The 14,853-nt window shown below is 36.9% G+C and overlaps 1 protein-coding gene across 2 annotated transcripts; it reads left to right on the forward strand.

The window, feature by feature from the left end:
- The first annotated feature begins 828 nt into the window (after positions 1–828).
- On the forward strand, positions 829–4,194 carry LOC111916384 (cytokinin riboside 5'-monophosphate phosphoribohydrolase LOG3). Of its 2 annotated transcripts, XM_052768644.1 has the most exons (8): positions 829–1,178; positions 1,285–1,349; positions 1,493–1,590; positions 1,771–1,801; positions 2,468–2,567; positions 3,428–3,498; positions 3,575–3,718; positions 3,811–4,194. In XM_052768644.1, the coding sequence occupies exons 3-8, from the start codon at positions 1,541–1,543 to the stop codon at positions 3,901–3,903; spliced, it is 489 nt and encodes a 162-aa protein (XP_052624604.1). In that variant the 5' UTR covers positions 829–1,178; positions 1,285–1,349; positions 1,493–1,540; the 3' UTR covers positions 3,904–4,194. The 2 variants fall into 2 exon arrangements, with proteins under 2 accessions (XP_052624604.1, XP_023767820.1); XM_023912052.3 differs by lacking the exon at positions 1,285–1,349.
- The last annotated feature ends 10,659 nt before the right edge of the window (positions 4,195–14,853 follow it).

A 14,853-nucleotide genomic window follows, 5' to 3' on the forward strand; every position in this document is an offset into this window, starting at 1 on the left:
CACGTGTTGCTGATATAAATTTTCTTTGTAGTAATGAGACATATTTTCACCAAACAATCTAAAAAAATCACATTTTTTTCTTAGATCCTATTTATCAAGGATTAAACCTAATTCAAAAGCAACAATGACATATTAACCTTCTAAGACTAGCACATAATATATGGAAATTAAAGCATCCAATAAATCTTCTACCATTGATAAGATGAATACCAAAAGTCCACCTTTGGGTCGAATATCCCCAATCATCCCTAACATTTATAGCTAATCGTGGTGCATGAAGTCAAGAATTAAAGCTAGAAGCAAGTTGGATGTAGTGAAGATATTAAACTAGTATGGTAATAAAGGGTTAGAGTAGCCATATTGGAAAAGAAAACTAAAATACAGATAGTTTTTATTGTCCAAAATAAAATATGTTTGGAAAACCAAAATATAGTCAAAATATACCGGTTTTTATATAAGTTGTCTTTTTTTCCAATAATATTTTTTTTTATGGGAAATTATAATTTATTTGTTTAAAGAAAATTGAAACTGAAAAAATGTATGCAAAACGTAAAATATAACTTTTAACTAATGAAACCGTTCAAATTAATGGTATTAATTTTCAAATAACATAACATTCCAAACATGAATTAATATATATAAATAAATAAATAAATATGATTGAAGATGTACAAGTATGATGGTTAAGTTTGTAGAATTATTATATTGTATATGAATTTACAAAATAATTGTATGGTCCCCACACGTGCTAGCTTGGGTATGGATTAAGAGGTCTCTCACGTGCCAAAGAGTCTTTATAAATACAAAGCACGGTTGAGGAGTGGACAACCCAGAAAAAAGGACTAAAAAAATACACCATCTTCCCTCCCTCCTCCAATGTCTTTGATTTTATACTAATCCATCACACTAGTGGCTACTGCTCTCTTCTGTCACACGCAATTTCGGGCTTAGTGTGTGTGTGTGTTTCTTGAAAGGTTAAAAACAGAGCCGATTCTTCTTTTCAATCCACCGATTGTTTTGTATATCAAAAGGGAAAAGTAGATAGAGACATGAGTAAGATGGAAAGAGAGAGTGAAATCAAGGTATCAAAGTTCAAAAGAATTTGTGTTTTCTGTGGGAGTAGTCAAGGCAAGAAAAGCAGCTACCAAGATGCTGCTATTGAGCTTGGGAAAGAACTGGTATTCATTTTTTTTTTCCTTCTGAATTTGATATATTTAAAATGTGTTTTTGAAATCTTGTTTCCTATTATCTTAATGGGGTTTTCGTTTTTTGTTTGGAATCAAGAACTATAATGGCATAATGCTTTCTTTTTCAAGATTTTGGTTTCACCATTGAGCAAAAAGATCAAGGTTGTGGGGTTTGGTTTCTTAATGACTTTTTTTGTTTGAAATCGACAATAAGAATGTGTTTTCTTTTCAAGATTTTTGTGGGTTTTGTTTTCTTTTCAAGTTTATTGTAGGGTTTTGATGAAATGAAATGATTTGATTTGTAGGTTTCAAGAAACATTGATCTCGTGTATGGAGGAGGTAGCATTGGCTTAATGGGATTGGTCTCGCAAGCTGTCCACGATGGTGGTCGTCATGTTATTGGGTAATCGATCGACATAATGTGTAGTATTATTCTACCTCAAAAATCTCAAAATAAAGTAAAACGTAATTATTAAGATTAACAGAGGATGATTAAAAAACAAAATCACTGTGTTTGTTGTTGTAGTTTTTGGTTGATTGAAAACTAACTTTTTGTCATGTTATTGTCTCCCTTCTTCTGCAGGGTTATTCCCAAGACGCTCATGCCTCGAGAGGTATGTCTAAATATCAACGAAAAGTCTTTAAACTTTCCATGTTTTTATACTACTATTCCAGTATTTTACATAAGAAAATAAAATCTTGTACACTTAGTGCCTTTCTTTTTTGTTTTCTAAAAAGGTAGCATTATCTATATGATTATTATTTGTGTTGTTAAGCATTTATTTCTTGTAAATATGTTGGCGTTATCAAGAGTACAATCTGGAGCAGGTTTTATGGTTTTTGCCTTCAAATGACTTGTATGATTTTTTCCTTTTGTGGTGTCATATTTTTCCCGATATTTTCAGCGTGTACGTACAGTTGGCCTCTTGTACCTTTCTTCCTTGTCATTTTCTGAATATACATACAACATATATATCTATATGTATACACATACATGATACATACATACACATATAAATGTAAATGTGTGTGTGTGTCGTACTGAAAACTCTGGAAAACTCTGAATCTGTAAAAAGATAAATTGAAAGTCCACCATTCCTGCAACCCTCATCATTGTTTTACTGCACACACAAACACGACACTCGATATATATATATATATATATATATATATATATATATATATATATATATATATATTTATTTTTGATGATTAATTTATTTAATTGAGTGTGATTTACGTTATTTTGTTTGTTGATTGTTTTGTGTTTTTTTTGGCAGTTAACTGGTGAAACAGTAGGGGAAGTGAAAGCAGTGGCAGATATGCATCAAAGGAAAGCAGAAATGGCGAAGCATTCTGATGCTTTTATTGCTTTACCAGGTTAGTATAAAACCTGCTTTCATATTCTTTCACTAAAATCTCATAAACACCATTTAACTCATTACATAAAAGGGATGTCAGGTGCTTTTATTTATTTGTCTTCTTTCTTTTCATTCAATTGGAGATAAAATTTCTAAGATTTATATATGAGGTGGGGAGACGAAGAGGGCCCACAAAATTAGTAGTAAAGTTTTAGAGGGTGCTGGATTTATTTATTATATTTATATTTAGTAAAGGGAAAAAGTAACGCCTCGCAACATGAAAAATGTTAAAGGAAAATACAAATGCGTCTTATTCTTGTTGGAATGAATTAAACGTGCTTAAAGTTTCATGGATATTTGTAGAAAAGTTTTTTAAACTGTTTTTGATAGTAACAAGTGAATACAAATCGGCAATTAAAGTAAAGATATGTATGTAAACTGTTGACCTTGCCTCTTTTGAGTTTTTAGTTGATTAAAAAATCAAGAAAGTGATTTTTATTTTGGTGTGATATGGCCCAAAATTGTCTCATATTTCACTCAGGAAAAATTAATGGTTGGATTAACACACAGACACGAATCCCAATATTAGTCCTCAAGAACCCAACAACAATATCTGAACACTGAAAATAAAGAAAGCTTTTTTATCAGTAAACCTTTACATTTATTTCTTCAAAATTTCTTAATTTATTTGAAGTGTACAATCACTGATTCTGACCCCATTTAAGGGAATTTGATATCGTTATGGTACACTTGACCTAATTTAGTAAAGTTTCACTACTTTAAATTATTTCAATTTCATCATTTATGGTATGTTCTTGCTTCAAATTAAACCCAATTCATTTACATCCTTTAATGCGTTGCGATTTCGATCAATTGCAGGTGGATATGGTACTCTTGAAGAGCTACTTGAAGTGATTACATGGGCTCAACTGGGAATTCATGATAAGCCGGTAAATTTCATGTCTACGAATTTCTAGGGTTTATAATCAAGAAAGGGATTAAGATGTTAATTAATTGATCTTGCAGGTGGGTTTATTGAATGTTGATGGATACTACAATTCATTACTGTTATTCATCGATAAAGCAGTAGAGGAAGGATTCATCAGTCCAAGCGCACGTCACATCATTGTATTGGCACCAACAGCTAAGGTTTTGGTTCGAAAACTTGAGGTAAGTACTAAGTACCAAAAACAAAATTGTTGACTTTTTGAAGTCAAAGAAATTTGAAAGTCAAGTGTTTGACTTTGTTTGTCAAATTACAGGAGTACGTGCCTTGCCATGAAAGAGTTGCTTCGAAATTGAGCTGGGAAATGGAGCAACAGCTTGACTACAGTGACGATGATATTTCTAGGTGATGATGAATGAATGCAGCAGTTTCTTTTTTTTTTTTTTTTTTTTTTTGATGAAGAGATTTGTGGTAGTGAAAAAGGTGCTGACTTTGAAAGGGTTTTTTTGGTCTAAATTAGAATGTTGATGTCAAGGGGATTGATCTTCTTTTTTTGTAAATTATTATTGAAGATGTAATATGACTTAAAGAGTATGTGGGAAACTCTCACATATTTCTTTCACCCTTCACATGCAACTTCAGTTTATTGTAAAATACAATATTAGATGCCAAATGGAATTGCAAGATCTCTCATGTTTCATGTTTTTGGGAATACGGATTACAACAGAGGACTTGTATTAACCCTTTGTTTTGGATATGGATTATTAAACCTGTTTGACTTTGAATTTGAGATTATTGTACCATTGATTTGAGATAAATGATCATTTGGTATTTGTTTTGGTGGTTTTAATTGATTTTAAGGGTTTGACTTCAGTGTAATGATTGTCATCGTTACTAACTCAATAATTAGTAACTTCAAATATTTTCTATAGGCATTTTCTTGTCTAATTTATTTTTGATATGTGTTCATATTGAAAACTTATAATTTGGATTATAGATTAGAGATGACATTTTGAGGCCATTGTTTGTGTTGTTAAACTTGAACTATGTTGTGGTATTTAATTCGGTAACGTAGACTTTGGTTTAGTATTTGGGATTGTTATTCCATACATTTGAAACTTTAAAACATTTTTATATAAAATCAAATGGTTTTATAAGTTATTTTAAACTAATATGATGAGTGTTTCATTGTCATAAATATATCGGGCATCACCGAGCGAGACACGAGACAGATTAGCACTTAGCACCTTGTGATGGAGGGAGGCGTCTATGTCGTATAGTTTTAAAAGGGTTTGTAGTGGAACTTTAGCTCCACCTATTAAAAGTGGATATTTGAGCGGTATATGATTATGTTTTTTAAACATAATTGGATATTTGAAAACGATTAAAAATATCAAATTATGTTATAAAAGTTTGGCTTTTTTTTTAAATATATTTTCAATAACTTATTAGTTATTACCAATAAAAATTCAAAAAAAAGAAGGAAAAAACAACTATATTAAGCATTTTAATAAGTTAAAAGACATGATTATGTGGAAATAGAATCAATAAGGGTGGACGGTATTGTTGGGTGAAGAAAGATGGGGAGCTATGCCGGTATTTCTATGAACATCATTCACATCATGAAGCGTATTATATATAAAAAGTTTTAGCAAATGTGTTTGAATGTTTTTAATTAGTTTGTGAATTATTTTGTATATTATTTTTAATATTTTGTGAAGTAGTTTTGAATAGTTTTAATTAGTTTGTATTTATTTTAAAATTAAAAATTTAAGTGAACCGATAAAGATAAAAAATATATATATATGGGTTTTCAGGTATTATGGAATGAGATAAATGGAAAAAAAAAAAAGATAGCAAAATTGATTTAGATTTTTATGTCATAGGATAAGAAAAAAAAAGAAATGGAAAACTTGATATAGCAAATATATAAGGATGAAATAGAAAAAGTTACACCCTTCACCAAACTTGTATGAAAAATATAATATTAGATAACATTTTTGAAAGATTTGTCATTCAGTTTTTTTTATTTTATTTTTACATTTTATTTTTGCGATACTTGAAATGACTAATTTGCTCTTTTTATTATTATTTTTTATTTAATTTATTTTTCATACAATTCTACACTATATAAAATAAAATAAAAAATATCACCCCACCCATCTTATCCGAGCCCCTCCCCTTCTAAACCCTCATCACCACCGTCATACCATCACCATCACCACCATCGGATCGCCACCTCTTTTTCTCTAAGAAACATTGTCGACGGATCCTTCTTCCCTCGTTCTTCCCAACAGTCCACCATAACCAACATAACACCTTATTTTCTCTAAATCAGTTTTCCTCCATAAAAAATGACCTTAACCATAACAGCTAAACCAAGCCATCACCTTTATGAAACCTGTGATCAAGCAAACAAAAAAACAAAAAAAGAAAATCCCCTATTAACAATTTCTTATCCATTAACCTCTGATTCTTGATCTATACTCGATTGAAGCGAAAGCAGGAAGAAAATGCATCTGACAATCGATTGGAGGGAGAAGAAGAAGACAACATCTGTATCGAGATTTTTTGTGGAGATAAACACGTAAAATCAGAACTAGAGGTTGCAGGTATGCTAGTGGTGGTTCCTAGTTACAGAGAAATACAACCACGATTTATCACCACCACAAAGAGCCATCGGTTGTTCCCCTTTAAACGGTGAACTAAATTGTAGCAGATCCCCAATCGGTGGTTAGGGTTTCTGAACTTCGTGTTGACGGGGAGGTTGTAGTAGAGCATGTTGCTCGTAAGAGATAATGTGAATCAGGTGAGGGTGGTGTTAGCGATGAGGTGCCTCCTTCAGATCTGTACCTGAGACGATCTCATCGTCTCATATTTGTAAACCCATCATATTCTCAAACTAGCTTCAAGACACTCTTCCAATTTTCAAGGTTTATTATCCGAAGAACTTCATCTTCTCCGCCGGCAAGCCCATCTGCTTCCAACAACATCATCTTTCTCCGGCGATTTGGTCAATGAAGGGAGGAACTAGAATGGTGTTTGAGTACCGGTGGACGGTGGTAGTGATAAATATTAATAAACAATTTCTTTTAATATATTATTAATTAATAAATAATAAATTAATCAAAAAATAGATAAATAAAGGCAAAACGGTTTTTTATATATAGAGGGGTGAACTGTACAAGTTTTAAATAAACGAGAGATGGTTTGAATTAATTTTAAAAAATAAAAACAAAAATGATTGATGTAATTTACCCTTTTTCGCATCTATAATTCAATATATACATATTTTATTCGTTGCATTAATCTTGTAAATTTAAATAACTCGTAGCCGTTGATTAGAATATTATGTATATATTGTCCCTGTGGCAAATTGCAAAAGTTCTTAAATAATTGTCCTTCTTTCAAATAATTAAAGGTTTTTGAGAATCAATATCGCACGATTGAAAATAATGCTTATAACGATCAATTTCTTCATGGGTTCAAATCGAACAAAAAAAAAGTTTGTGAAAATAAAAAAAATTGACAAAGTTTTGATGATAAGACCTAAAATATTAGATAATCTTATATACGATTAATACTATAAAATTTCTAAGTTTTATATGTATAATTAGCAAAAAGCATTAACATTATTTTTAGTCAGCAACAACCACAAATTTTACGAGAAATCATCCTTCTAACTCACTTAACTAGTTTCATAGTTAATTTTTGTTATATTTCTTATAAAATTAGTCCTAAAATTATGTTTAAAGACTTAACTTTGTTATTTTCATATTTTACATATTTTATTTATTTTGGCTTTTTAACTTCATATATATATATATATATATATATATATATATATATATATATATATATATATATATATATATATGATTTTTGTTCTTTAACTTTATTCTAAAAAAACTTTTTTTTTACCTTTTGATCTTTTGTTTTCTATTTTTTGTTTAATTTTAGTTATTTACACTTTTTCTAACTCTTATTTTTTTATTCAAATAAATTAACTTGAATTCAATTTAAAATATTATAAAAAGTTTTTTTTTATAGAGACCGACTATTATTATTTATTTTGTTTTTTAGGCTTTTATCAAATTGAAAAATATAATCTTCAGATTAAACTATTGATATCTCATATAGAAATATGATTTAATTTAAAAGTTATATTATAAATGTTTTAGTTTTTTCCTATTTTAATAAATATAAATCGTAAATATCACACATTGAAACATTAATTCTTAACAAACAAGTTGTTTGAGTTTTTTATTTTCATTTTCATAACATAAATAAAATATTACTAAAGAACAAAAAAAATATAAAGAAAATAAGTTGGACGGAAATTACAAATATAAATATAACTTTTTTATGTACTTGAATAAAAATAAAAAATAAAGAAAACTATAAATTACCAAAATTATAAAAAAAAATAGAAAACCAAAAAAACCGAAACATTTAAATTGTAATATACTCTAATATATTAATACATTTTACATTTTTTGAAAAAGGTCAAGAAAAAATTATCAAATTCATGAAAAAAAAAACGAAAAAATTAAAAAAAATGCAAAAAATGCAAAATAAAAAATAATGCAAAAACGAATACAAAAAATATAGAATGTATGAATATACTATTGTATATAAAAAATAAAAATAAACAATGTTTGTGTAACATCCCGGAATAGCAAGAGTAGAGTTGAAGGGCTAAAAGTGTTATTTGGGAAAGAGCGACTCGGCGAGTCCATGGATGGACTCGGCGAGTAGAGTCGCGGCTTGGTCGCGTGTTAAGTAGCCGACTCGGCGAGTCGATGAGATGGACTCGGCGAGTAGGCGCTGAGTGGAGAAAGCCCTAATTCTCGGGGTTGAGCCCTATTTAAAGAACATTATATCCTTCCCCCAGCCTCTTTATTCCCTCTTGAAGTCCAGAAACCCTAGAAAGTGTGATTGAAGAAGATTGGAGTGTATTTGGAGCATTGGAGGAGTTTGTTGAAGGAATCTTGTGAGATTGAAGGCTTGGGGCAAGGGGCTTTGCTTGGATTCGAATTTCATTGCAGTTGGGGCGTCCATTGGAGGTAACATCTCGTTCTTGGATTGATTGTATGTTGTTTCTTCATTTTGGGGTTTGTGGATCTAGTCTATGGGTGAAATTGGAAGTCTAGAGGTTAGATCTGAGGTTGCTACCTCAGATCTGAAATGGAGAAGAATCAGAGAGCATGAAAGTCCCTGTGTTGGACTGTTTAGTGAAGCTTGCATGTCCCAAACCCTAGTTATAAGTGAATAAGGCCTAGATCTCTTTGGATTCACGTAAAGTTGGCCACTTTACGTGATGGATGAGTTGTATGAGACTAGACCTATGTTTTGGATCATTTGCATGGCCTGGAATGCTTCTGAGTGGATTCAGACCGGTGGTACTCGGCGAGTCACATGAGTGGACTCGACGAGTTGCTTGAAGATGAGCTGGAGCTCGGCGAGTTGGAAGAACAACTCGACGAGTTGGATGAAGATGGCCTGGAACTCGGCGAGTTGTATGAACAACTCGGCGAGTAGGTTGATGATAGTCTTAGACTCGGCGAGTCTGTTCTTGGACTCGGCGAGTCTTGTCGAAGAGTCCCGATATTCCCTGGTTGAGTCGAGAATCGGTGAGTCAAGGGATGACTCGGTGAGTTGTGTGCGAGTGGACTCAGAGTTGTTGGACTCGGCGAGACTCGGAGTGACTCGGCGAGTTAGGTCGCGGATTGAGTGAAGTTCTGATTATAGGAACTCGGCGAGTCATAGGGTTGACTCGGCGAGTAGGGTCAGTCAGGGGTTGACTTTGACTGAGGACTTTGATTTTGACCAAGGGTTGACCGTTGACTTTTAGGGTTTGGTCAGCGATGTGGCCTTTGGGCCAAGAGAGGGGTAAAATATTCTTTTACCCTTAAGAAGGTGCATTGAGAGGATTGATTCCAGTCTCGAGAGTTACAGTCATGAGAGTTTTGCCTTACGTGTTAGGCGGTGGCGAGTTCGAGATTCAAGTATGGAGATATCTGCTTTCTGCTTGCCAGGTGAGTCTTCTCACTATACTTTACCTTGAGTAGGTAACCAGAGTTATGTGACAGAGTATTTGTATGCTATGTATGTTATGTGTTGTACTGCATTATTTCTATGTGATTTATGCTGTACATGTTTGCAGAGTTGGAACCGAAGGGTTCCTAGAGTTAGAACCGGAAGGTTCACAGAGTTAGAACCTGAGGGTTCACAGAGTTTGGGTGCACGGACCCATAGAGTTATAGCCTCGAGTGGCTTATATGTGTTATGTGTGTGGTATTTTGGGGAACTCACTAAGCTTCGTGCTTACAGTGTTTTGTGTTATGTTGTTTTCAGGTTTCTTACAGTATCACGGGACGGCACCGGCTTGATTGTACACATCAGAGAAAGAGTCATATTTTGGAGGATCCTGGTTTTCTATGCAAGTGAAAATGAAGCTATGTTTTGTAATTCAATTATGAATGAGATTTTAAACAAGTGTTTTAACATTAAAATGATTACTTTAAATGAAAATTTTATCATGAAATTTACGGTGTTACAAGTTGGTATCAGAGCCTTGGTTTGAGGGATTCGGATGCGCCTTCGGGTAATTCTGAACTCAAACTGAGGAAGTGAGAAAGGTTTTCAAAGAAATAATTTTCTAAAGCGAATAAGAGTTCAAAGAGAAAACGAGAAAGAGCAGTGTGTACAATCAGCCAGAGCCCAAACGGTGATTTCCCAAAATACCCTTACTTCTGTGTTATGAGATATTTATGATGCACTTTATGAGATATTATTGCATGCTAGAGACAGGCTAGGTATTCCATATATTAGGACTAGAGTGGCCTGATTTGTGATGCCTTAGCCTAGGAATTTCTGTGATATGCGATGTGCTTTTGAGTATGTGATGAGTGAGAATATTTGATTGGAATCCTTTAAGGGATTTGAGTAGAGGAGTAATCTAGGGGAGATACCTAGATGAGTACTGTGGCACTTGGAGAAAGAATAGTCAGAGCCCGCGAGGGGAAGAGTTGCAGAGTTCGGCGGTACTTCCGAGGAGGAGCAGAGCAAGCGGAGTTATCACCCAGAGTGAGTCATATATATTCTTCGATGCTCGAATGCTGCTTGCTTCGTGCTTTGTGGAACTCTCGATGATGGGAGTCAGCTACCAAGCGAATATGACGATATTCAGGAGGTAGATGGCTGGCATCATTAGGAGCTCTTCAGCAGCTGATGGCAGAGAAGTGTGGGAATCTGGGAAGAGCCTAGGGAGTAACCTTAGCCAGATGAGTGCACTGGCAGGGTAGAGAATTTCGCTAGGGAGCGAGTGCGCGACGGAGTTGGTGAACTAGAAGGTCGAGCAGCTACTTAGGAGCTCCGGGATAGTCCGTGTGGAAAGTATGGGTAGATGTGGCAGGTAGTATGGGCCCGTACTACTGAAAGCAGAGGACCCATACTTGATACAGGGAGTATTCTGAAGATTCTAATGAGCGTATTGAGGAGTGATGTTATGGTTGAGTACCATACATCGGAGCAGATTGAGGAGTGATGTTATGGTTGAGTACCATACATCGGAGCTGATTGAAGAGTGATTTTATGGTTCGAGTATCATACATCGGAGCAGATGGAGGAGTGATGCTATGGTTCGGGTACCATACACCGGAGCATATTGAGAAGGGATGTCATGGGATGAGTACCATGGTTCGTAGTGAATGATGCTTGTGATTATCTTGTTATCCGGTCACGATTGATGAGGTAGAGATTGGACGCTATGGGTTTTAGGCCTGTAGGCCATGATTGAGTTTGGAGAGGCGTCCCTCGAGAGGGAAGTCGAGTGCCTATCAGAGTATTTTGGTAAGGAGTTAGAGGGAGAGGAGAATTTCGGTCTGAGTTGAGCAATCAGTCGATAGAGGAGAGGTCACCTTCTATGTGGGTGGTGCTATTTATGTTGTGTGCAAGACATGAGAGGCCTGATGTTTTAGTTTTGGGTTTGGGGGTAAACCCTGCAGGTCGTTATTGGTGATGATTTCTCCCAGAGTATCAGGCAACATGTGTGCCACGAGGCAGTGACTTATCATGAGCAGACAGTCAGTTGGGACTGAGGTAGTCAAGGACCACACCACACCTATTTGAGAATAGTAGGATGTGTTGTAGTGGTATCAGTGGGGAGTTCAGTCGAGTTTTGCAGTGCAGAGAGTTTTCATCTATGTTGGGAGTGGGTCCCTGTCCTTGGGACGATTCCGGTGTTGGAGCGTTGGTTGATGAGTTGAGGTGAGAGGTACGATGATTTTGCGGTTCAGTCTATGAGCCAGGGATGTTATTGAGCAGTTGAGATGGTTAGTGCTAGATTGGTATGAGATTTGGAACGACTAGAGGCAGTCGTGATGAGAAGTTCTTGAGTAGTTCATCAGAGGTTCAGAGTATATGAGGTTGATTGATTTCCTTAAGGGGGGAATTATCGGGCGTTGTGTAGTACTTTCCTGGGGCAGGTGCGATTTCGCTGGTGAAAAATAGTTGTGGGTTGGTTGTGTGCTAATTGGTGATGGTTTGAACCCTAAGTGGGGGAGAACCGGGTACAGTATGTAAGAAAGCAGAGATTTGTCAAGAGTAGTTATAAGTGGAGTATAGAGATCTTCTGTAAGAAATCATGAGACCAGAGATGTCGGTGATCGAGGAAAGGGGTCAGAGTGAGTTAATGCGGGAAGTACTTGATGAGAAGGATGAATGTCTCCACGGCAGGTGTTTGGTGTTGTTGCAAGTAGATAGAGAATGATTGGGCAGCCAACTCCCGGTTCGGTATGTGTATCCTTGTTTGAATTTTGAGCGGTGGAAATGAGTTCGGAGAATTATCAGCGTATTTAGTAGCGTTAGCGTTTTCTTGTATTCCAATTGAGAAATTGGATACACCGAGATTGCAATTTGGAAAATGCAGATCTAATTTTGGGATTCAGAGGAAATGTATTATTGTGTCTATATGATGCTTGGGGCAGGAGATCAGTGGTTGTGGCAGGATCTTCTGATGTTCTGTTGGGGTATTCTGAGATATCCGGGTATGATATCTTTATTTCAGGAGTTACTCGTGAATCTTGAATTGAATCGACTTGTGGTATATCAGGTATCTATGGATCTAGTGGGAGCCCTTCGAGTATGGCCATCCAGGGAGATTATTTGAGAGAGTGGATTTTCGCAAGGGTGGGCATTTGTTATGTTGATTGCCTCCAGAGTCTGTGATGGATATTCGAGTCGTAGTACTCACTAGTCAGAGGGTGTTGTGATACTGCGGGGAGCCGTAGTACTCACTAGTCAGAGGGTGTGTGATATTGTGGGGAGCCGTAGTACTCACTAGTCAGAGGGTGTTGTGATACTGCGGGGAGCCGTAGTACTCACTATTCAGAGGGTGTTGTGATACTGCGTGGAGTCGCAGTACTCACTAGATGGCAAGAGAATGTGATGTTGGAATGTTTTCCGAGCAGTGTATGAAGTGGAAGATTTTTGGGTTTGAGTAGCCCTAGTATTGAGTCTTTGGAGCCTGGATGTTGAATCGGGGGCGAGACTGGGGTCTCCGTCTCTGTCGGGAGATGCGGTGAGATGCGCAAGGGATATGCGCAGCAGAAACCAGAGATCAGGGCTGAGACGATCCTCGATTGGATCGTATTCTTCTCGCATGAGGAAACGAGGATTTCGTGACTTGCGTGTCACTGGGCAAGGAGAGTGGTCACGAGGAAAAGGTTAGTGAGATGTTTGGATCATGTTATGGGAGACCTTTGGATGCTCAGCTGTGGAGTCAAAAGCTGACCTGGTGCTTAGTCTCGAAGAGGGATATGAAAAATGAGCTAGAGCTTATCATGAGGTTGTCTAAGGACACCCCAGAGCGAGTGAGCGATTCAGACGCTCGAAGTCATGCTTCGGGCATGTGTATTAGATTTCGGAGGAAGCTGCGGCACGTAATTATCCTTGGTTGAGTTGTCCTATATCAACAGCCATCATTAGTGCATTGGTATGCCGCCCTTTGAGCTGTTGTATAGGAGGTGGTGTCGGACCCTCATTTGCTGAGGAGAGGTAACGCATGGACCCGAGAGTCCTTGCGAGCAGATCCAGAGCATGTGCGATACATGGAGTAGTGACAAGGTTGTCAAGTGGATTTCTCTAGGTAAGGGAAGAGAAAGGTATGTAACCCCAGAGGGGGGGGGGGAAGTGTTGGTTCACGGAAGTGAAGGTAGTAGTGCGAATGGATGATTTAGAGTATGAGGGTTGAACGTGGTGTCCGTTACAGTGGTATGGAATGACATCGTGATGAGATGTCTGCTGAGGACGCGGAAGGGATTCCACGGGTGTAGAGCCAGGAGGCTCGGAAGGGATCCAGGGAGAGAATCCTGGACTCTCAGTGTGATTCTGATCAGGGTATTGGGTATGTATCAGTGGTTCATCCTGGGGGGATGTTTGAGGATATCATCAGTGTATCGGGTCTTCCAACCTGTGGGTGTTGCGGCTAGTTCAGCATGTGTATGTGATTGCAAGAGGAGAACTCGTGAGAGTTTCTCTGAGAGTGAGAATGGGTCTCTCAGTCGTTCCGGAATGGATAGAGTGGGTTTTTCATCGGGGATCCGGTGGTTCATGGTTTCCTAACCCTTATGGGTCGAGTGATCGTTGAGATTTAGAGCAGAGTTGCATCTTGGGTAATTCTCGGTTATTGAGAGTGATGATCAGGGGTACAGTCGATGCTCGGTTCAAGATGGTGATCAGGACACCGTGAAGGAGGGAGAAAGTATGTTCGAGTTTCGATATTTATGCCTTAAGAGACCTGGGCCGGTTAAGGCCCGGTGGAGAGTTGTGGGAATACCCTTGGAGTTGAGTTGCTGTAGGCTTCGAGGGCAAAGCCTAATATAAGTGGGGGAGAATTGTAACATCCCGGAATAGCAAGAGTAGAGTTGAAGGGCTAAAAGTGTTATTTGGGAAAGAGCGACTCGGCGAGTCCATGGATGGACTCGGCGAGTAGAGTCGCGGCTTGGTCGCGTGTTAAGTAGCCGACTCGGCGAGTCGATGAGATGGACTCGGCGAGTAGGCGCTGAGTGGAGAAAGCCCTAATTCTCGGGGTTGAGCCCTATTTAAAGAACATTATATCCTTCCCCCAGCCTCTTTATTCCCTCTTGAAGTCCAGAAACCCTAGAAAGTGTGATTGAAGAAGATTGGAGTGTATTTGGAGCATTGGAGGAGTTTGTTGAAGGAATCTTGTGAGATTGAAGGCTTGGGGCAAGGGGCTTTGCTTGGATTCGAATTTCATTGCAGTTGGGGCGTCCATTGGAGGTAACATCTCGTTCTTGGATTGATTGTATGTTGTTTCTTCATTTTGGGGTTTGTG

Source organism: Lactuca sativa, chromosome 2 (assembly GCF_002870075.4).
Source record: "Lactuca sativa cultivar Salinas chromosome 2, Lsat_Salinas_v11, whole genome shotgun sequence".
Classification (NCBI taxonomy): Eukaryota; Viridiplantae; Streptophyta; class Magnoliopsida; order Asterales; family Asteraceae; genus Lactuca; species Lactuca sativa.